Raw genomic sequence first — 23,160 nt, forward strand, 5'->3', positions numbered from 1 at the left:
AAAAAGATTAAAAACATTCGAATGAACTATTTTAGAGTTTTTAATTTTTTTTTGGAGACTATTTTGAAATTTTTTAAATTTTTTTGAGGACTATTTTATACTTCACTTTATTTAGGGACCAATTTTCCAGCTCGCACACGTGGGTACTTAACGGTTATGTGTGCGAGTAAATGTTTCATGTTAGCTATCACCGTTAGCAATTAATGAAAATAAATGAAAATTGTTTTGTCTATTTTAAAATTTGAGAGACTAAAATATCTAATTTTAAAAATTTTAAGAACTAATTTAAATAATTAATCTTTTAATTATTATTACTGATAGAATAATATGGTTTTAAATGGTGTATATGTAATTTTTTTTAGATTTTGTGTCTAGGGATAAATAAATACAATTCGATCTGCAGTGTCTAAGTCCTACCTAGGGCTGGAAGTGAGTCGAGTTGAGTCGAGTTAGACCAAACTCAAGCTCGATTAATGAAAATTAAGCTTGGCTCACGACTCGACTCATTAATAATCGAGCATATTTCGTAAGCTCAATCTTGGCTCAACGAAAGCTCACGAGTTGACTCGAGCTCATGAACTGACTCAAATAATAGAAACATAATCTATAATTATATATTAATAAATTATAACTTATATACATTAATGTTAAGTCTAAGTTGATTTTGGGTATATAAATGATGACAAACATTCAATTGGGTTGAAAGCCCAATATTGTTTGATGTGTGTATTTTATTGTGGCAGGCCCATAACACTTCTCACTGCCAAACAATGAAGCTGGTCTATCCACTTGGTTATTCAAGAAACTACACAGCCCAAGACTAGCATATGCTTCAGCCATGTAAAAGAGCCAATGCTCCTCATAACACCGTTCAGCAAAATAAATAGTTATGTATTTGCTAAAAGCAAATGAGGACAGCTGGACAAAATCAAGGACATGTGTGGCTCTGTAAAAGCAAAGAAGGACAACTGTTATACCCCACTAACCCAAGAACATCAGCAGAGCACCACTTTAGATTGTGGTTGAGTAAAACACAAACGGGCAAAGAGCAGTAGTAGCAGGGGCTATGGAGAAGGATGAAAAAGGAGAGCATGCCAAGGAAGATAGCCAAGCCAAGGACCACAGAGGTAGTGGACGAGCTCCTCATCCAGCAGAGATAGTAGAGCATGATGAAGAAGGACTACAGCTAGCTGTGACAGCTCCAACGAGCAGCTGGTACAAGAAAATGGAAGAGGCAGAAATTCAAGGCAAGTTGAAGATATATAAGAAGCCTCATTTCATCAATTAAAGAAACAAGAAAAAGAGAGCACACATTCAGAACACCATCTCAAACATTGAGCTGGAATCTTTCTCTTCTACTCGAGCTTAATTTCTGATCTTTGTGTTATGGCTGTCTTGTGTCATTTTCTGTCTTGAAAAGGCAAATATTGAGAGGTTGAAAAGCCAAGAGAGAAAAGGCATGAGTGATGCAGAATAGCCACTGATTTCTGATGTATTGAGTTGTTGAACTAGGATTAGTTCCCCTTTGCCAAGTTAGGTGAGCACTTGGTGAGGCTAAATCAGTTTAGATTCCCCTTCCTAGTTGGGTCAACACTATGGGAAGCTAAGCTTTGGTATTGAAAGCTTAGGGGTAGATACTAGTTGAATTAAGGAGAAATTCTATAGTATTGGTGTATGTAATCTGTGAATGATTAGTGAAAATTCCACCATGGTTTGTAGTGGAGATTGGACGTAGGATTCATTGCACAAAGAATCCGAACCAGGATACATGCTGGTCTTCATCTTCTCTTTCCTACTCTTTACTGGTTCTGCGTATGAGATAAAATGAAATAATCTCCTGCAACTCGAGCTACTGCTGAAACAGAGTTTGAAACTTTAAGTTTTAAGCTAACTTGATTCAACCCCCCTTCTCAAGTTCAACTAGAACCATCAATTGGTATCAGAGCCTGGTTTCAAAGGAGTCAAGCTTCACAGCTTGGAGTAAAGATCCATGGCCAACAATATGAATCCCAACATTGTGGCGTTCACTCTCACTGAAGGGCAGTCTAACAATAGACCTCCCTAATTCAATGGCAGCAACTATTCTTACTGGAAAGAAAGAATGAGAATCTTCGTGTAGTCAATCGATTACAACATCTGAAAGATCATCCTCAACGGACCAAACGTTCCCACTAAACAAAATGCTGATGGAGAAGTTGTGGCAAAAGAAGACAACGAGTGAACAGAGGAAGAAAAGAAGAAGGTTGAACTCAATGCCAAGGCAATCAACCTGATGCATTGTGCAATCAGTTTTGAAGAGTTCAGAAAAGTGTCAAGGTGCAAAATGGCTAAAGAAATCTGGGACAAGCTCAGACTCACTCATGAAGGCACTAAGCAAGTGAGAAAAACCAGAATTGACATGCTGATGAAGGAGTATAAAATGTTCAGTATGAAGGAGGATGAGAGCATCGATCAAATGTTCGAAAGGTTCTCAATAATCATCAACAATCTGGACGCCATGGGAAGAAACTACTCTGAAGAAACCTTAGTAAGGAAGATCCTGAGAAGTCTTACTAAGAAATGGGAAGTAAAAAGTACAGCCATCTCTGAAAGGAATGATTTGATCAAAATCACCTATGATGAGCTAAGAGGCAAGCTGCTGGCTTATGAAACTACTCACATGTCTCAAGACAAAGATGACAAAAAGAAAAGTATAGCATTAAAATCAAGAATGACAGCCAAAGAAGAAGAATCTGATGACAGTTTCTCAGATAAAGAAATGGTACTCTTTGCAAGAAAAATAAGAAGACTACTGAGATACAAAAACAAAGGCAAAGGAAGCTCTTCATCCAAAGACTCCAAGAAAGATCAAGTCAAATTCACACGCCACCACTGCAAGGAACCCGGTCACTTCAAGTCAAATTGCAACTTAAGAAAGGCAAAAAATTCAAGAAAGACAAAAAGAAGGTGATGATGGCAACATGGGAGGACTTGGAGAACGACACCAGCTCAGAGAGTTCAGATCAAGAGGCTCAACTATGTCTAATGGCAGATCATGATGTTGACGATGAGGTAGATCTCTCTGACTTATCCATTGATGAACTGCAGTACATTATCAAAGACATTTCTGTGAACTCTAAGAAACTCTTAGATAAATATGCAAAATGTAAGAAAGAAAACTAGGCATTGAGGACAGAAAATGATCTTCTTTTAAAAAGGGTTAAAGCTACTGAAACTGTTAATGAAAATTTTTTAAAAGAAGAAAATTGTGCTTTGCGAGCTGAATTAGAGAAATTCAAACTCAAGCATGAAGTTACTGCTTCCACTGATTTGATTTCTGAAAACAAAAAGCTGAATGAACAAATAAAAAATTTGAATGAAGACTTAGCAAAGTTTGTTCAAGGTTCTCAAAATCTAAACAAACTGCTTGCTAGTTAAAGGTTTGGGTCTGAAAAATCTGGACTTGGATTCAAAGAGGAAAATAAGGCTGTTTTCAAACAAAATTTTAAAAAATCTGAAGCCTCCTCTTCCAAGCTTTTCAAACCAAAAGGATTCAGCAAACCTAAAAAATCAGTGAGCAAGAATCAATGCTACAAGTGCAATAGAAATGGTCATGATCCTCCTCAATGTTTCATCTTTCTTAAGTCTTTTGGTAATGATAGTAAATTATATAAAGTTGTTCATGATTTAAATGCTCTTGGGCAACCAAGAAGATTTCACATCAAAGGATCCAAGTGGATTTGGATACCTAAGGTTAGTTGAAACTTGGTGCGGAATTTGTAACCCACTAACTTACCGGCAAGTGCACTGGGTCGTACCAAGTAATACCTTACGTGAGTAAGGGTCGATCCCACGAGGATTGATGGATTAAGCAGCAATAGCGTTTGATAGGATTAGTTAGACAGACAGAAAATAGTGTTGGGAGTTCAAAGACATTAAACAATAGCAAAAATATTAAAGAAGGGCAAGTAATTAAGTTGGGAATAATATATGGAGAAGACAGTTAAGGTTTTAGAGTTATCTATTTTTCCGGATTAACTTTTCTTACTAACTAATTTAATTATGCAGGATTTAATTTATGGCAAACTGTATGTGACTAGACCCTAATTCCTTAGACCTTCCTAGTCTCCTCTAAAATTCATTAACTGCCAATTCCTTGGTCAATTAATTCCAATTAGAGGGTGATAATCAATTTCTAGTTTATATGCCACAAAAACTCTAATTACCCAAAAATGAAAGGATTATATGTCACGTATCCCGTTAAATCCAGATAATTAAAATTTAGGAGAAATTGTTTTCAAGCTGTTGTTCAAGTAAATAGCTTTTCCAAATTTTACAAGAACTCAAATAGAAAGAGGGTCATACTTCCGTTCCACCCAAATTCATAAGATAAAGAGCGAAAATAATTCTTAAATTATAAATCCATACATGAATTAAAATAGAAAAAGTAATAAAATTAATCCATAGAAATAGACAGAGCTCCTAACCTTAACAGTGGAGGTTTAGTTGCTCATAATTGAGAGGGAAAATAAGGATTCAGGTAAAATGTACAACGTTTCAATCTGATGGCATCAGATCCCTTTTTATAACTAATCCTAATAATTTAAAAATTAAATTTCTAAAATTAAAATAAAAAATAATATCTTTTCCTAAAATAAGATTTGAATTTAAATTCGAATTAATTAACAAGTCTTCAGCTGATGGGTGGGGACCACTTGATTTGTCCCTTCTGCAGCTTCTAATCTGTGATTTCTGGGCTAAGAACTGGGTCAAAACAGCCCAGAAATTGCCCCCAGCGTTTTCTGCACGTGGCGCATGTGACGCGTCCGCGTCGTCCACGCGTTCGCGTCATTTGTGCAGATTCCAGTCCACGCTTTCACGTCAGGCACGCGATCGCGTCATTGCGATCTCCTCCATTCCGCGCGGTCGCGTGAGCCATGCGTCCGCGTCGGTATTCGCTGGTCATCTCCTTGGTTTCTTCTCTTTTTCTGCAGAAACTTCATCAAATCCATCCGAATGCTACCTAAAATAAATAAAACTGCACAAAACTCAAAATAGCATCCATAGTGGCTAAAATATAATTAATTCTTAATTAAACTCAACAAATTAGATGCAAATTCACTAGGAAAAGATAGGAAAGATGCTCACGCATCACAACACCAAACTTAAACTGTTGCTTGTCCTCAAGCAACCAAAACTAATATAAGTTTAGGATGTGAATTTGCATGAGAATGAGAGTTCGATTAATCCCATGTCTCTTCTTATAGTGGGGTTTACAACTACAATACTGAACAGTTTTGGCATCTCACTTTATCCTTTAAAGTTCAGAATGATTGGCATCCATAAGAACTTAGAATCCAGATAGTGTTATTGATTCTCCTAGTTCAGTATGTTGAATCTTGAAAACAGCTACTTTATGAGTCTTGGCCATGACCCTAAGCATTTTATTTTCCAGTATTACCACCGGATACATAAATGTCACAGACACATAACTGGGTGAACCTTTTCAGATTGTGACTCAGCTTTGCTGGAGTCCCCAGTTAGAGGTGCCTAGAGTTCTTAAGCACACTCTTTTTGTTTTGGATCACGACTTTAACCGCTCAGTCTCAAGCTTTTCACTTGACACTTCATGCCACAAGCACATGGTTAGGGACAGCTTGATTTAGCCGCTTAGGCCAGGATTTTATTCATTTGGGCCCTCCTATCCATTAATGCTCAAAGTCTTGGATCCTTTTTACCCTTGCCTTTTAGTTAAAAGGGTTATTGGCTTTTTCTGCTTGCTTTTTTTTATTATTATTATTGTTATTCTTTTTCCGCAAGCTTTGTGTTTTTCACTGCTTTTTCTTGCTTCAAGAATCAATTTTATGATTTTTCAGATTATCAATAACATTTCTCTTTTTCATCATTCTTTCAAGAGCCAACAATTTTATCATTCATAAACTTCACTATCAAAAATATGCACTATTCATGTCATGCATTCAGAATCACATAAAATACCACCACATTTAAGTAAATAAGACTATTCTTCAATATAAACCCACTTTCTCATGCAATATATCACTCCTGTATTTTTTTATTTGAATTTAAGCTCAGTGAGTAATACATGAGACATCTTTTCAGAATTAAAGCAATAGGGAGAACTAAATTAGTCCTAGGATTCTAACTAATAAAGGATCATGCAACAAACAAAGAAAAATGGCAGAAAACTGGAACATAACATAGACAAAGAGGGGAGGAATAAAAAATGAAAGGAACTCAACCACCTTAGTTATCTTAGCAGTCATTTATTCTTCAGGTTGTGCTCCTCAGTGAAGATGATTCGCCTCCCTTTTTGGTGCTATAGGAATAAACAGAAAACTTCTAAGCGAAGCGTCAACACCAAACTTAAAGGTTTGCTTGTTCTCAAGCAAAGAAGAACTGAAAATAGAAGGAGATAAATTATTATGAAGAAAGAAAAAGAAGAGGATAAAGGAATAAGCGAGAATAGGGATTGGGAGAGAGAGAGAAAAAGAAAACTGGGCGGCGTAAACGACGCGTTCGCGTCGTGCACGCGATCGCGTACGTCGCACATTCTTCGTAATGACGCGTTAGCGTCAGGCACGCGTCCGCGTGCCCTGGATTTTGTGCGAGTCACACGAAGCCAGCCGCGCGCCCGTGTGGCTTTCTGTTTGCATGGCTTGGGAGCCAAATTTTCATACGACGCGTTCGCGTCATGCACGCGCTCACGTGGATGGCCATATGTGCAACTGACGCGAACGCGTCAATCACGCGTCCGCGTGACCAAATTTGTGCTTTTAGCACACTTCTTACCCCAAGCCGGCACAACTCTCTGCCCAAACGCTCTTTTACGTCGAATTTGCAGGTCACGCGTTCGTGTCGGTGACGCGCCCGCGTGAATGGCGAGAATCACAAATGACGCGAACGCGTGAGGAACGCGATCGCGTGGGATCGTTTGTGTGAAAGGCTCCATTCTGGCGCCACTCCCGCGCAACTCTCTGTAACTTTTTATTTTTCTCGCACCCCTAAATGACGCGTTCGCGTCAGCGACTCTTGCACGTCGGGTGCTTTTTTTTTTTTTGAAATATAGCTTGAGGTGTTCGGTTCCTGGAAGAATATAGCTGCATGATCAGAAAATTAGTAAGAACTCAATAAAAATAAAATAACTAAGAAAACTACTACTACGAAAAATAACTAAGGATACGAAATTATCGGGTTGCCTCCCGACAAGCACTTCTTTATCGTCACTAGCTTGACGGTCAGCTCCTCTAAGGAGGAGGATCATAGGGGCTCAGCTCTTCACCCCTTACTTTGAACTTCTTTTCTGTGTCTCCATAACGTAGCTCAATATGCTCTAGAGAGAGGATTCTGATTACTGTATAAAACCATGCTGGATTGCTGGTCAACACCACCTTCATTCTTGGGGAGAAACCTTCAGTGGGGATCTTTTTGTTTCTCCATCCTCTGGGTATTTTTTTCTTTTTGGGGACCTCCTCCTTGATGGATGATGCAGTTCCAACACCAAACTTAGGTTTGATGTCAGGCGGAATTCTATCGGTTGTCACCACAGGAGGTTTAAGTTGCAAATTCTGCTGTGCATCATCAGGGGGTTCTTGAAGGTTTGGATCAATAAGCTCAGCCTGCATGCACCTCTCTTCTTCACCTGTTGAATGTACATCTTTGAAGACATGAAAGACCAATTGCTCATTATGCACTCTAAGCACTAATTCACCCACTTCTACATCAATCAGAGCTCTTCCAGTGGCTAGGAATGGTCTTCCTAGAATTATAGAGGCATTCTCATCCTCCCCTGTATCAAGAATCACAAAATCTGCTGGGAGGAAGAACTTACCCACTTTGACCAAGATATTCTCCACTAATCCGTATGCAGGCTTCATAGATTTGTCCGCCATTTGTAATGCTATCTTTGTGGGTTGTGCCTCTTGGATCTGCAGCTTCTTCATCACATACAAGGGCATTAAATTGATGCTTGCTCCCAGATCACATAACGCCTTCTCAAAGGTTGTGCTCCCAATGGTGCATGGAATTTGAAAGCCCCCTGGATCTGGCATCTTCTTTGGTAAGTTATTCTGAATGATGGCACTACATTCTTTAGTCAGGACCACTGTCTCATTTCCCTTTAAAGGCTTCTTCTTTAACAACAACTCCTTCATGAACTTGGCATAGAGAGGCATTTGTTCCAAAACCTCAGCAAAAGGAATATTTATTTCCAGCTTTCTGAAGACTTCCAAGAACTTTGAAAACTATTTGTCCTTGGTCTCCTTTTAAAGTCTCTGAGGATATGGCATTTTAGGCTTGTACTCAGGAGCCTTTGGCAAAGTAGGATAAGTGTCAAGAGAGTCTGGGAATGGGTTGTCCGCACGCTTTGGAGGGGCGTGTTCTACTTCTTCCTTCTTCTCCTCTGGAGCTTCTTTTTCAACTAGCTCTTCATTGGCCTTAGTCTCAGAGCCAACTACTTTACCATTTCTCAATTGAATACCCTTGCAATCTTCTTCTGGGTTCACCACTGTATCACCTTGAAATGTACTTGCAGACCTCTCAAGTATTTGCTTGCTCAGTTGGCCCACTAGCACCTCTAAGTTTCTTATAGAGGCTCTGGTTTCCTATATAACTTGTGCTTCCGTATTTGTCACTTGTTCACTTATTACGGTGATAGCCTTGCATTACTCTCTTGGATTTGGAATTGTGTTACCAGGAAAGCTATTAGTGGTCCTCTGATCAATTTCATTAACCTTTGTGGCTAATTGACCCATTTGAATCTCCAGGTTCGTGATGGATGCTCTGGTTTCCTGTCTAAAACCTGTCAATATTGCTTCCAAATCATTGTTCTGTTGGAAACTGCCCTGAGAACTATTGTTGAAGTTCTGAGATCTCTCAGGTTGGTCCCTCCACCCAAAGTTTAGGTGATTTCTCCATCCCTGGTTGTATGTCTTAGAATATGGATCATTGTTGGGATTTCTAGGGCCACTCCCCATATAGTTGACCTGTTCAGAAGAGGGTTGAGCATAATCATAATTATCATTTTGCACAAAGTTACCTGCCATGTCATAAGAGACTTCCTGTGATGGATTCTGGGTGTTGATAGCTGAGACTTGCATGCCACCCATCTGTTGAGTAAGTAGATTTATCTGCTGAGACATAAGCTTGTTATGAGCAAGAAGAGCATTAACAACTTCCACTTCCAACACGCCTCTCTTCTGAGAGGTCTCAGAGTTCACATGATTCCTGTTAGATGAGTATAAATATTGGTTGCTTGCAACTAATTCAATAAGCTCAATAGTCTCCTCTGGTGTCTTCTTCTTGTGCAGTGAACCGCTTGCAGAAGTGTCTAGGCTCATCTTGGACATCTCACCCAAACCTTCATAAAAGATATCTAGTTGGGTCCATTTGGAGAACATATCCGGAGGGCATTGCCTAGTCAGTAGCTTGTATCTCTCCCAAGCTTCATAAAGTGTTTCACCATCTTTCTGTCTGAAGGTCTGAACCTCTAACCTAAGCTTAGTCAACTTCTTTGGTGGGAAAAATTTAGTGAGAAACTCTGTAAAAATCTTGTCCCAAGTATTCAGACTCTCCTTGGGTTGTGAATCTAGCCATAGCTTTGCTTTATCCCTCAGAGCAAACGAAAAAAGCATGAGTCTGTACACCTCTGGGTTCACTCCATTTGTCTTCACAGTATCACATATCTGCAGAAAATCAGATATAAATTGATTTGGGTCTTCGTGAGGAAGACCATGATACTGGCAATTTTGTTGCACCAGGGTGACCAATTGTGGCTTCAACTCAAAGTTGTTTGCAGTTATAGGAGGCACCACAATACTTTTTCCATAAAGATCCGCAGTAGGGGCAGAATAAGATCCAAGCACTCTCCTCTGTTGATCATCCCCATTCGGATTTACCACATTGGCATTAGCATTATTATTTGCCATAGTGGATTCTGCAGCCTTGCAAAGTCTTGCTTGTTGTAAATATCGCCTGAAAGTTCTTTCAGGTTCAGGATCAAAGTCTAAAAGATATTCTTTGTCTCTATTCCTGCGCATACACAAGCAGAAAACAAAAAAATAGGACTCTTTACGTCAGAGTGCAGAAAAGTCCCTGTGAAGTAACCTGAATAAAGAGATAAAAATATTGAATAAAACAAACAAACACTAAAATTCAAAATTTACTAGAAAAATTATTACTAAAAAATTTTGAAATTAAGAAAAAATTAACGAAAAAAAATGCAAAATAAAAATTAATAATAAAATAAAAAATATAATAATAAAAAAAAATTATCTAATCTAAGCAATCAAATAACTAATAGATGTTAATCACAGTCAATCCCTGGCAACGGCGCCAAAAACTTGGTACGGAATTTGTAACCTACTAACTTACCGGCAAGTGCACCGGGTCGTATCAAGTAATACCTTACGTGAGTAAGGGTCGATCCCACGAGGATTGATGGATTAAGCAGCAATAGCGTTTGATAGGATTAGTTAGACATACAGAAAATAGTGTTGGGAGTTCAAAGACATTAAACAATAGCAAAAATATTAAAGAAGGGCAAGTAATTAAGTTGGGAATAATATATGGAGAAGACAGTTAAGGTTTTAGAGTTATCTATTTTTCCGGATTAACTTTTCTTACTAACTAATTTAATTATGCAGGATTTAATTTATGGCAAACTGTATGTGACTAGACCCTAATTCCTTAGACCTTCCTAGTCTCCTCTAAAATTCATTAACTGCCAATTCCTTGGTCAATTAATTCCAATTAGAGGGTGATAATCAATTTCTAGTTTATATGCCACAAAAACTCTAATTACCCAAAAATGAAAGGATTATATGTCACGTATCCCGTTAAATCCAAATAATTAAAATTTAGGAGAAATTGTTTTCAAGCTGTTGTTCAAGTAAATAGTTTTTCCAAGTTTTACAAGAACTCAAATAGAAAGAGGGTCATACTTCTGTTCCACCCAAATTCATAAGATAAAGAGCGAAAATAATTCTTAAATTATAAATGCATACATGAATTAAAATAGAAAAAGTAATAAAATTAATCCATAGAAATAGACAGAGCTCCTAACCTTAACAGTGGAGGTTTAGTTGCTCATAATTGAGAGGGAAAATAAGGATTCAGGTAAAATGTACAATGTTTCAATCTGATGGCATCAGATCCCTTTTTATAACTAATCCTAATAATTTAAAAATCAAATTTCTAAAATTAAAATAAAAAATAATATCTTTTTCTAAAATAAGATTTGAATTTAAATTCGAATTAATTAACAAGTCTTCAGCTGATGGGTGGGGACCACTTGATTTGTCCCTTCTGCAGCTTCTAATCTGTGATTTATGGGCTAAGAACTGGGTCAAAACAGCCCAGAAATCGCCCCCAGCATTTTCTGCACGTGGCGCATGTGACGTGTCCGCGTTGTCCACGCGTTCGCGTCATTTGTGCAGATTCCAGTCCACGCGTTCGCGTCAGGCACGCCATCGCGTCATTGCGATCTCCTCCATTTCGCGCGGTCGCGTGAGCCATGCGTCCGCGTCGGTATTCTCTGGTCATCTCCTTGGTTTCTTCTCTTTCTCTGCAGAAAATTCATCAAATCCATCTGAATACTACCTAAAATAAATAAAATTGCACAAAACTCAAAATAGCATCCATAGTGGCTAAAATATAATTAATTCTTAATTAAACTCAACAAATTAGATGCAAATTCACTAGGAAAAGATAGGAAAGATTCTCACGCATCAAAGAACATGCAGGTTTGCCTTACATCCAAGAAGAAAATGGACATGTGGCATCTTAATAGTGGATGTTCAAGGCATATGACCGGAAGGGATACTTTCTTCATTAAACTCAACAAGTATGATGGAGGATTTGTCACTTTCGGAGATAATGGTAAAGGTAAAATAATTGCCATTGGTAAGGTTGGCAAAGATTTTTCTACTTGCATTGATAGTGTCTTTTTAGTTGATGGGTTAAAGCATAATATATTGAGCATAAGTCAATTGTGTGACCTTGGATATGCTGTAACTTTTAGAAAATCTGATTGTAGAGTCATTAATGAGAAAACAGGGGCTATTTTGTTTGTTGCCAAAAGAAGTGACAATGTTTATGGTCTCACACTAGATGATCTTAAAGTTCAAAATGTAACTTGTTTCTCTTCAATGGAATCTGAAAAATGGATGTGGCATAAGAGATTAGGACATGCTAGCATGTTCCAAATCTCTAAGCTTGTAAAGAAAGTCTTAGTTAGAGGTCTTCCTAATATAAAGTTTGATAAGGACATTATTTGTGATGCTTGTCAAATGGGTAAACAAATATAAACCTCTTTCAAATCCAAGGAAGATGTCTTAACTAAGAAACCATTGGAGTTGTTGCATCTTGATCTGTTTGGACCAACTAGGACTCAAAATCTTGGAGGAAAAAGCTATGACATGGTAATTGTGGATGACTATACTAGGTTTGGTTGGGTGTTCTTTCTAGCTCATAAACATGAAGCCTTTTCTATTTTTGAAAAATTCAGCAAGAAGATTCAAAATAAAAAAGGTCTAAAAATTGTTTCAATTAGAAGCGACCATGGCAAAGAATTTGAAAATCAATATTTTGAATCTTTTTGTGATTAACTAGGCATATCACATAACTTCTCTTGTCCTAGAACACCTCAACAAAATGGTGTTGTAGAAAGAAGAAATAGGAGTTTACAAGAAATGGCTAGAGCTATGTTATGTGAATATGAAATTCTCAAGTTCTTATGGGCTGAAGCTGTGAATACAGCTTGCTATGTTTTAAATAGAACCATCATTAGGAAGTTTTTAAAGAAAACCCCATATGAACTTTGGAAAGGGCATCCCCCAAATTTTAGTTACTTTCATGTGTTTGGGTGCAAGTGTTTCATACTGAATATCAAAGAAAATTTAGGAAAATTTGATCATAAAACACATGAAGGCATTTTTCTTGGTTATTCCACTCATAGCAAGGCATATAGAGTTTATAACAAGAACTCCAGAACTGTTGAGGAAACCATGCATGTCACATTCTGTGAGTCTAACTCTGTTCCTAGTGTTTGCATTGATGATAGTCCAGGTTTTGAAGCTGATTTGTCCAAGAATGCTGAACCAGTTCCTCAAAATTCAAGTTCTCATGAAGTTGCACCTGTTAGTAGCGAAAACTCAAATTCTGCAGGAGACGATTTGGAATTATCTCCTGTCGCTGCAGAAAACACTGATGCAGAGGTCATTGTTGATCAAGAGGAACCTGAATCCTCAACTCAAACAAGAAGGCCCAGGGAATGGAAGTTTCTGAAAAACTATCCTGAGAAGTTCATAATTGGTGATCCCTCCAAAGGAATATCAACTAGATCATTTTTGAGAAGAGCTAAATCCAACAACTTAGCTCTTATATCAAAGATTGAACCTCAAAACATCCAAGAAGAACTTGCTGATCCATCTTGGGTGTTAGCTATGGAGGAAGAATTACAACAGTTTGAGAAAAATCAGGTCTGGACATTAGTGCCTCACTCAAATGGGAAGAAAGTCACTGGCACTAAATGGATTTTCAGAAACAAGTTGGGTGAAGATGGAACCATTGTTCGAAACAAAGCCAGATTGGTTGCTCAAGGCTATGATCAAGAAGAAGGGATTGACTTCGATGAATCCTTTGCGCCTGTAGCTAGAATGGAAACCATCAGATTGCTCCTTGCTTATGCAGCTCATTGTGGCTTCAAGCTATTCCAAATGGACGAAAAGTGTGCTTTTCTCAATGGCATAATAGATAGAGAGGTTTATGTGACTCAACCACCTGGGTTTGAAAACAAATCTTTTCCTAACCATATTTTCAAACTAGCTAAATCCTTTTATGGTTTGAGACAAGCTCCTAGAGTTTAGTATGAGAGGCTTAGCTCATTTTTATTGAAAAACAACTTTCAAAGAGGAGCCACTGACACCACTTTATTTATTAGGAATTATCATGATCATTTTATTCTTGTGCAAGTTTATGTTGATGATATTATTTTTGGTTCGGCTAATGAGGATTTGTGTGCAGATTTTGTAAAGCTTATGACCAATAAATTTGATATGAGCATGATGGGAGAGCTCAGCTTCTTTCTAGGTTTGCAAATAAAACAAACTGCTGAAGGCATATTCATCCATAAAAAAAAATATGCAAAGGAACTTGTCAAGAAATTTGGGCTGGACTGTGCTAAGCCAATGGGAATCCCATGCATGCTAATATCAAGCTTGATAAGGATGAACATGCTAGAGATGTTGATGAGACACGCTATAGAGGGATGATTGGATCTTTGATGTACCTAACCTCCTCAAGGCCTGATATCATCCAAAGTGTTGGAGTATGCTCAAGGTTTCAATCAAAGCCTAAGGAGTCACATCTCTCAGCTGTCAAGAGAATCATCCGATATGTGCTTGGTACCACTAATTATGGCTTATGGTTTCCTAAGACTGATTCATTTCAATTAGTGGGTTTCTGTGATGCAGATTTTGCTGGGGACAGAGTTGATAGAAGAGGCACAAGTGGCATGTGCTGCTTTCTTGGAAAATCACTCATTGTTTGGTCAAGCAAGAAGCAAGCTACAATGGCACTTTCAACAGCTGAAACTGAGTATATTGCAGCCTCCTCTTGTTGTTCTCAACTATTATGGATGAAAATTCAACTAGCTGACTATAAGCTGAATGTTTCTAATATTCCATTGTTTTGTGACAACATGAGTGCCATAAATATTTCCAAAAACCCTGTTTTGTACTCAAGAACAAAGCACATTGAAGTTCGATTTTATTCTATACAAGAACATATGCAAAATGAAAATTTGGACATTCAGTTTGTGAATTCTGAAAGTTAGCTTGCTGACATTTTCACCAAACCATTGTTAAAAGAGAGGTTCTGCATGTTACGGACTGAACTGGGCATTCTTGCTTCATATTTTTTTCTTAATGACTCTGATAATGATATCTTTTGTGTTTTGTCTCATAAATCGCAGTGAGATTTTTTGGCAGATGATAAGTAAACTTCATTAAGGGCCCGTTTGGATAGGTTCATAAGTGACTTTTTTTAACTTTTAACTTATGAAAAGGTGTAGTATTAATGTCTGGTACAATTTTCAAAACAAAATTGCAACTTTCTAAAAAGCTTTTTTGGTGCTTAAGGAGAAGTTAAAAAAAACGACTTCTCTCATAATAAAAAGCTTTTTATCACTTTTCTCTTAAAATAAGTACTTTTAGAACTAAAAAACCAAACACAAAATAACTTATTTATAAGCTACTTTTAATATGAGCATTTATTGTTTAAACTATTTCTTCAAAAGTAACTTAATTAAGTTGTTTACCCAAACTGTGCCTAAGTCATTATGAAGCTACTGGATTCAAACCTAACCATAATGAATGATGGACCTCATGTGCTGGAGCAATTCATGACATATGGGCTTTCTTTACTGAATTCATTGAGCCCATTTCATTGTTGCTTTCTCACATTTTTTGGCAATAAGCTTTACACTCTTTTTGGGCCTCATTTAAATTTCTTTTTAAATCCATTTTTTGTTTCCCTTTTTGTCTTTTGTTTTGAATGTACGAAGGTTACAGCGGTAACTTTCAATGCTTTTTTCAAAGTTCGCATTTTTATCATCTTTCCAAGACTCAACCTTTGCACTCCTCCACACTTATATTGACTCCCCATTACACTCTCCACTCTTTCATCTTCTCCTTCAACCAATGCTCTATAAATATGGCACGGAAGAAAAGAGCTATCCGCAGAGGCTCTCATAGTGGCACCCATCGTTCTGATCACACACACTCCTCTCCATCACATTCTCCTGCTCACTCTTCCCCTCCATCACCTCCAAATCACTCTCCAAACATGGCTCGCACTAAGACAACTGCTCGCCGACCTGGTGTCGCTCCTCGTCCTACTCCTCCTCCTCTAAATACCTCTCAACCAAGTTCATCCAGACCTAGTTCTTCCAGGGGCAAGAGACCTCTTCACGAAGACAAAGAGACTCCACCCACTTAGAATCGCCATACCCGCAGTACAGTCATTTATTTCCCTCTACGTTCTGTTTCCGAACCTAAGCTGTCAAACCCCATTGGTTATAAGTCTTTCTATGCTGATTTTCCCCATTAGTCTTTTGATCATCGTCGTTTTCAATCTCTCATGAACTACCTATTTTTCTGCAAAGACATCTATAAGCGCACTCTCTGTCCCCCAAAGCTTGTCAATCTAGACAAACTCCGTAGGAAAGGTCTGAACTTTACACCTCTGTTTGCATGTCAATGATGGATTTCCATTCTATCCATTAAGGAGAAAATTTATCTTGATCTGGTGAAGCAGTTCTATAGCAATCTATCCTATAAAGAAGGGAGAATCGCTTCTTTTGTTAAGGGTAACGTGATCATCCTCGACAAATACCACATAAGCAAAGCCCTAGATTATCAGGACAGGGAGGTTGATGTGTATACATCGGGTAAGTGGGACGATACCATGAATGTGTCTTACTTTAAAGCTCTGTGTACTGTGTGTGTCAATATCCCTCTTTTAGAAGGTACTACTCCTACTCACAAGTCTCTTGGCCCTATCCGTGCCCAGTTGCAAAGGATTGTTAACCACATCATTTTGCCTCAGCGTGGCTCTCTTCAACGTGTATCATTCTGTGACACATTGGTTCTGTTTGCTCTTCTTTCTAAAACTCCTATTTCTTTTGCTTACTTGCTTGTAAGACATATGCAAGCTTGTGTCAGTACCAAAAATGCTTTACCATATGCCACGCTTCTTACAAAATTTTTTTAATATTATAATGTTGATTTTGGGGCTGATATTTCTAAAGACTGTAACTCATACATAAAAGGGGGTGGTGCAGTAAAGAAAACAGCACCCAGACGTCGCCAAACTGATGACAGCACTGATGTTCCCTCGGTTGATGAGGATCCTCTGATCCCCCTTCAACCTCCACAACTATCAAGGTCATGACACGCATTCTGAAGAATGTGCTTGAGGAGTTCATCAATCTGACAGACCTTCTTCTCACACATGGTGCCGAGCGCAAAAGAAACTAAGTTATGGAGGAAAATGCTCTCAAGAAGACCAAAGGGAGAATTCGGATTCTGAGAGACTTTGTGGAGGATGTTGAAGTTGGTCTCACAACTACTAACAATGAGGGGGAGGACGATGGAACCTCTGATGAATCCAACTCTGATGCCTAGCTCTTTTATCGCATCTATGATTATGACTCAGTTTCTTTTTGAACTTGTTTATTTTTTGGATGATTGTAAAGACCTTAACTACTCTGCTACTTATACTCTATGCACCAGCCACTAACAATTTTTGTGCAGGTTTTTTCTTTCCTCCCTTGATGACAAAAGGGGGAGAAAAGAAAAGGAATGTTATGTTAGCCTTGGTTTAGGGGTTAATAGTGATAGTTAAGAACAATGATGCTTGATGCAACCTTGATGCAACCTTAATTTATCCTGTGCTGTGTATCATGCTTAGTGTTAATTGCTCTATGTTTAAAGTCACTATTACTGCATTATATTGCCTGGAAATATTGGTCTTGGCTGTTTCAAAGCTTTGCCCAGGTAAAGGTATAAGCCATGATCAAGGGGGAGTAACGCTAGCATTGAGGGGGAGCAACTCACAATCCAAACGTCATCAAAGGGAAGTGTTCTTAACTCATTCAAATTAGTCTTTAATTTTCCTATTTTGTCATGTTTGTCATCAAGGGGGAGATTGTTAAGTCTAAGTTGATTTTGGGTATATAAATGATGACAAGCATTCAATTGGGTTGAAAGCCCAATATTGTTTAATGTGTGTGTTTTATTGTGGCAGGCCCATAACACTTCTCACTGCCAAACAATGAAGCTGGTCTATCCACTTGGTTATTCAAAAAACTACACAGCCCAAGACTAGCATATGCTTCAGCCATGTAAAAGAGCCAATGCTCCTCATAGCACCGTTCAGAAAAATAAATGGTTATGTATTTGCTAAAAGTAAATGAGGACAGTTGGACAAAAACAAGGACAGGTGTGGCTCTGTAAAAGCAAAGAAGGACAGCTGCTACACCCCACTAACCCAAGGATATCAGCAGAGCACCACTTTGGATTGTGGTTGAGCAAAACACAAACGGGCAAAGAGCAGTAGCAGCAGAGGCTATGGAGAAGAATGAAAAAGGAGAGCATGCCAAGGAAGATAGCCAAGCCAAGGACCACAGAGGTAGTGGAGCATGATAAAGAAGGACTATAGCCAGCTGTGACAGCTCCAACGAGCAGCTGCTGGTACAAGAAAATGGAAGAGGCAGAAATACAAGGCAAGCTGAAGATATATAAGAAGCCTCATTTCATCAATTAAAGAAACAAGAAAAAGAGAGCACACATTCAGAGCACCATCTCAAACATTGAGCTAGAATCTTTCTCTTATACTCGAGCTTAATTTCTGATCTTTGTGTTATGGCTGTCTTGTGTTATTTCCTGTTTTAAAAAGACAAATATTGAGAGGTTGAAAAGCCAAGAGAGAAAAGGCATGAGTGATGCAGAATAGCCACTGATTTCTAATGTATTGAGTTGTTGAACTAGGATTAGTTCCCCTTTGCCAAGTTGGGTGAGCACTTGGTGAGGCTGAATCACTTTAGATTGTCCTTTCTAGTTGGGTCAGCACTATGGGAAGCTAAGCTTTGGTATTGAAAGTTTAGGGGTAGATACTAGTTGAATTAGGGAGAAAATCTATAATATTGGTGTATGTAATCTGTGAATGATTAGTGAAAATTCTACTATGGTTTGTGGTGGAGACTGGACGTAGGATTCATTGCACAAAGAATCCGAACCAGGATACATGTTGGTTTTCATCTCCTCTTCCCTACTCTTTACTGGTTCTGCATATGAGATAAAATGAAATAATCTCCTGCAACTCGAGCTACTGCTAAAACAGAGTTTGAAACTTTAAGTTTTAAGCTAACTTGATTCAACCCCCTCCCCTTTTTCTCAAGTTCAACTAGAACCATTTAACAGAATATTATGTTATTTCAAACGGTTTTGTCACAGTAGGGACTAAATTAAAAAAAAATAACGTATAAATAAATAATTAAAATATATATATATATATATATATATTAAATTATTAATACGCATATCCTATATGTATTTAATCTATACTTTTAATATTATATATAATCTAGCTAGCTCACAAGTTAATGAGCCTTATTCAAACTCAAGCTCGACTCATTTAATTTATTAGCTCAATTTCAAGTTCAAACTCGACTCACCAGCTCACTCGACTCACCAGCTCATGAGTTCAGCTTATTGAGCTATTAATGAGTCGAGCTCAAACTGGCTTATAAGTTGACTTGACTCAGTTCCAACCCTAACTCCTACCCACTTTGTTATTATCTCCTACCCACTTTGTTATTATCTCAATACTCTCTCCAATTAACAATTTCTCAGCATCCTTTTTCTTATTCTATCTTTAAAGACTTTTGATCAGGTTGAAACCGTTGTAATTTCATATAAGCACACTGGGTTTAAAATCTGGCAAAGTCAAACCAATTATGGGGCTTAGTTGCTAGTAGGCCGAATTGGTCTATTTATTCTCTCAACAGGATTTAGATGAGGTCTAATCCCAAAGCTAAGGGTTATTATTATTTTTTTTTTTTTAGATAGTTAATAATACATGAATAATAGAAAAATGTATAACAAATTGAACATGTTATAAGTATAATTGTAAATATAATAATAAAATAATAATATTATAGCACATTGTGCAGTTTGGATTGGATTGGATCAGTTATGAAAAGTAGATCCGAAATCCGATCCAATCCAGCGGTTTGCAAAAAATAAAATCCAATCAAATTCGAATTAATGCGCTTTTAATCGGTTTTCGGTTTAGATCGGATTGGATGAGCGGTTTAATTTGGATCGGTTTGGATTTGAACACTCCTAATAATAACCAACAAAATATATTTTTTAATTTTTTTTATTTCATTTTAAAATGCTTATGTGTGATTTTATATTTTTTTAAGAACTTATGAATTTACAATAAAATTCTTTGAAAAACCTATCAATCTTATTATGTAAAATAAAAATATTATGTGAATATAAAAGTCAATTACAGAATATATATTATCCAATATGTATTTTATATTTTAGGATAAAGTACTATTTTTTGTCTCTAATATTAGAGACCAAATTAAGATTATTGAACCCAAATATTAAATATCAAAATAATATTTTATCATATATTTTAATATTTGCCGTGCCCACGTTTCCAAAACAAACAGAAAAAGTATACTTGTTCAGAGTCAAAATCGGCAAGGCTCCACTTATTGTGGCGGCCACCACCACTTAGTTAAGAACTTGCATTTTTGGCGTATAATAATAATAAATAATAATAATAACATCAAAATTTTATTAATTCAAATATTAATTATATTTAAAATTTGACGTATTTTTAATTATTCATGTACTTATTTAACCATTTTCTATTTTGTAAATATCTCTAACAATAGTTACCAAAAAATTATCTCTAACAATATTTTGGATATTTTAGTTTAATTCAATGCTAGTACGTGGATTAAAAAGGCTAAACAACTTGAGAAGCTAAGGAAGTTGGATTATTGTGCTTTTAATTTTTTTTTTCTGAAAATACAAGTAAACTAAGAAGGTTTTCAAGCTTATGAGCATGTGAGCAGAGCAACGGAAAAGTATTAGTTCATATTTAAAAAAACTTTACTTTAGTTTTTAAAAACAATTGCTGAAGTAGAAAAATAAAATGAACTAAATGAATAAAAGACAATATATAACAATGAAATCAAATAATATAATCTTATTAATTAGTTCTTATTTTAATCAGATATAACAATAAATAAATATAACAATTTTGGTTGTTTTAAAAGAATATTCTAAAAGAAATTGAGTTGGTCATATTTCATTATATTTCAAGAAAAACTTTTGTATTAAGCTGTATATTATGACATCTCTTCGTTTCATTTAATTTCTTTTTTGCCACATGCATTTAGAGTTACAAATACAAAAACTATATTTTGATATTTTCCAACAGTTTTTGTAAATATAATAATTAATAATTTATCATAAATTATAGTACAAGTTTGGCTTAGTGGCTGGATAGGTGAGGTGAAACCTTAGTCTATGTCCTTATTAAAAAGAAATCTGTTTCATTATCCATAGTTTGAAAGATTTGTGAACAGAAATATAGTATAATATAATTGAATTAGATAATACACAAAACCCATTTGCATGTGATGTGTATCTCTTTCTACTTTGACGGCTCAGCCAATTTGATTCATGTACGCCTCCTCTCCCACCCAACGCTTTTCACTATCTCTCTTATTTAACCTCTCTTCTTCTCTTCTCCGATCAATAATGGATTCATTCTCAGACCAACGCCGCAAGAGGAACCACCTCTCACCACCCCTCTTCCTCTCTTTCTCCATACTACTCTCCCTATTCCTCTTCCTCAACCACTTTCACTACTCCTTCCACTCTTCCACCTCACACTCTCTTCTCCTATCAACGCCACTCCGACTCCATCATGGAATCCTCTTCCCTCATCACGTGCTCCTCACGCTCTCCAATCCCCACCACACTCTCCCCCCTCCCAACCACCTCCAATGCCTCTTCTACACCCCCCTCAACCACCTCCACGTTGAACCGGTCCTCTCCACCGACCGCTTCGACCAGTTGAGTTCCATAGTAAGGTGCCCTCTCCCTGCGACCAGCTCAAATTTCTCTGCCGTTGACTTGCGCCGCCGCGGGGACCCTGGTGGCGGAACTCTCGCCGCCCTCGACAACCAAACCGTTCTCAGCTGGAACAACCTGGCCTACGTGGCCGAACTCGACGGCGACACCGCCGTCGTCTTCGTCAAGGGACTCAACCTCCGTCCACACCGAATCTCCGACCCGACCAGATTCCAGTGCCACTTCGGACTCACCGGTTCCCAAAACGCTGCGTTTTCTATCACAACGAAAGCCGTCACCGTAGCTCAAGAAGTGGTAAGGTGCTCCTTGCCGCACTCCATCAAGAACTACCATGACAAAGCTGAGGAAATAAGTCAAATAACCGTAACGGTTAGTCACGTGACGGGTCACGTGAGACATCCGGTTCGCGAGGTGATGCCATCTGTCGCTAGGGTCCACGGATACACTGCTAGGAATAATGGTGGAGCACGGAAGAATAAGCACGAGTTGTGCGCGTGCACCATGGTGTGGAATCAAGCGCGCGCGTTGAGAGAGTGGGTTATGTACCACTCGTGGCTCGGCGTCGAACGGTGGTTCGTGTACGATAACAACAGCGACGCCGACGACGGAATTGACGGCGTCGTTAAGGATCTGGATGCTAAAGGCTACAACGTTAGTAGAGTGACGTGGCCTTGGATTAAGACGCAAGAAGCAGGGTTTTCGCATTGCGCTTTGAAGGCCAAAGAACACTGTAACTGGGTTGCGTTCTTCGACGTTGATGAATTCTTCCATTTCCCCAACGAATTGGGGGATAGAAAGAATGCACTGAGATCCGTGGTTTCGAACTTGTCATCTTCGAATTCGGTTGCGGAGATAAGAACAGAGTGTCGTAGTTTCGGCCCTTCTGGACTAAGGTCACACCCTAAACGAGGGGTGAGTTTAGGGTACACATGCAGGGTAAGGAGCAGCGAGAGGCACAAGTCAATAGTGAGGCCTGAAATGATTGACGCGAGTTTGTTGAATGTGGTGCATCATTTTGAGCTGAGGGAGGGTTACGGGCACAGGAACATTGGTGAGGGGAGTATGGTGGTGAACCACTATAAGTACCAAGTGTGGGAGAGTTTCAAGGCTAAGTTCCATAGGAGGGCTGCTACGTATGTTGTGGACTGGCATCAGGACCTTTGCAAAGCCTCCAAGGATCGGGTACCCGGTCTTGGAACTCAAGCTGTTGAACCGGCTGACTGGCGCTTCAGGTTTTGTGAGGTTTGGGATACTGGCCTCAGGGATTTTCTTCTTTCCAATTTTGTTGATCCGGTTACAGGGTTGATGCCTTGGGAAACAAGCAATGAGAGAGAGGACTAGTATGCACTCGCACTTTCGACGGAGATTTTCAACCCGCATTCACCTGGGATTAGTTAGTTTATACGTATATACATTATACACTGACAAACAACACTTACTATACTACTTTCAATTTTTTTTTTTTTTTTTGGGTGGGGGG

General features: G+C 38.1%; 1 protein-coding gene and 1 long non-coding RNA gene across 2 annotated transcripts in view; one reads left to right on the forward strand and one right to left on the reverse strand.

The window, feature by feature from the left end:
• LOC110270401 overlaps nt 7,701-23,160 on the reverse strand; it is a 19,254-nt gene continuing 3,794 nt past the window's right edge. Inside the window, exons 2-3 of the long non-coding RNA XR_002359882.1 lie at nt 8,233-8,240; nt 7,701-7,711 (exon numbers count right to left, since the gene is read on the reverse strand). This is a non-coding gene — a long non-coding RNA (uncharacterized LOC110270401). The remainder of the gene's footprint in view (nt 7,712-8,232; nt 8,241-23,160) is intronic.
• LOC107631932 (glycosyltransferase family 92 protein RCOM_0530710-like) lies at nt 21,278-23,159 on the forward strand. Its single transcript, XM_016335527.2, has one exon. The coding sequence runs from the start codon at nt 21,345-21,347 to the stop codon at nt 23,019-23,021; it is 1,677 nt and encodes a 558-aa protein (XP_016191013.2). The 5' UTR covers nt 21,278-21,344; the 3' UTR covers nt 23,022-23,159.

Source organism: Arachis ipaensis, chromosome B03, assembly GCF_000816755.2.
Source record: "Arachis ipaensis cultivar K30076 chromosome B03, Araip1.1, whole genome shotgun sequence".
Classification (NCBI taxonomy): Eukaryota; Viridiplantae; Streptophyta; class Magnoliopsida; order Fabales; family Fabaceae; genus Arachis; species Arachis ipaensis.

Excerpts from the sequence above, each read along its gene's own strand:
- LOC107631932 (XM_016335527.2), top strand. The coding sequence starts at position 21,345 with ATGGATTCATTCTCAGACCAACGCCGCAAGAGGAACCACCTCTCACCA.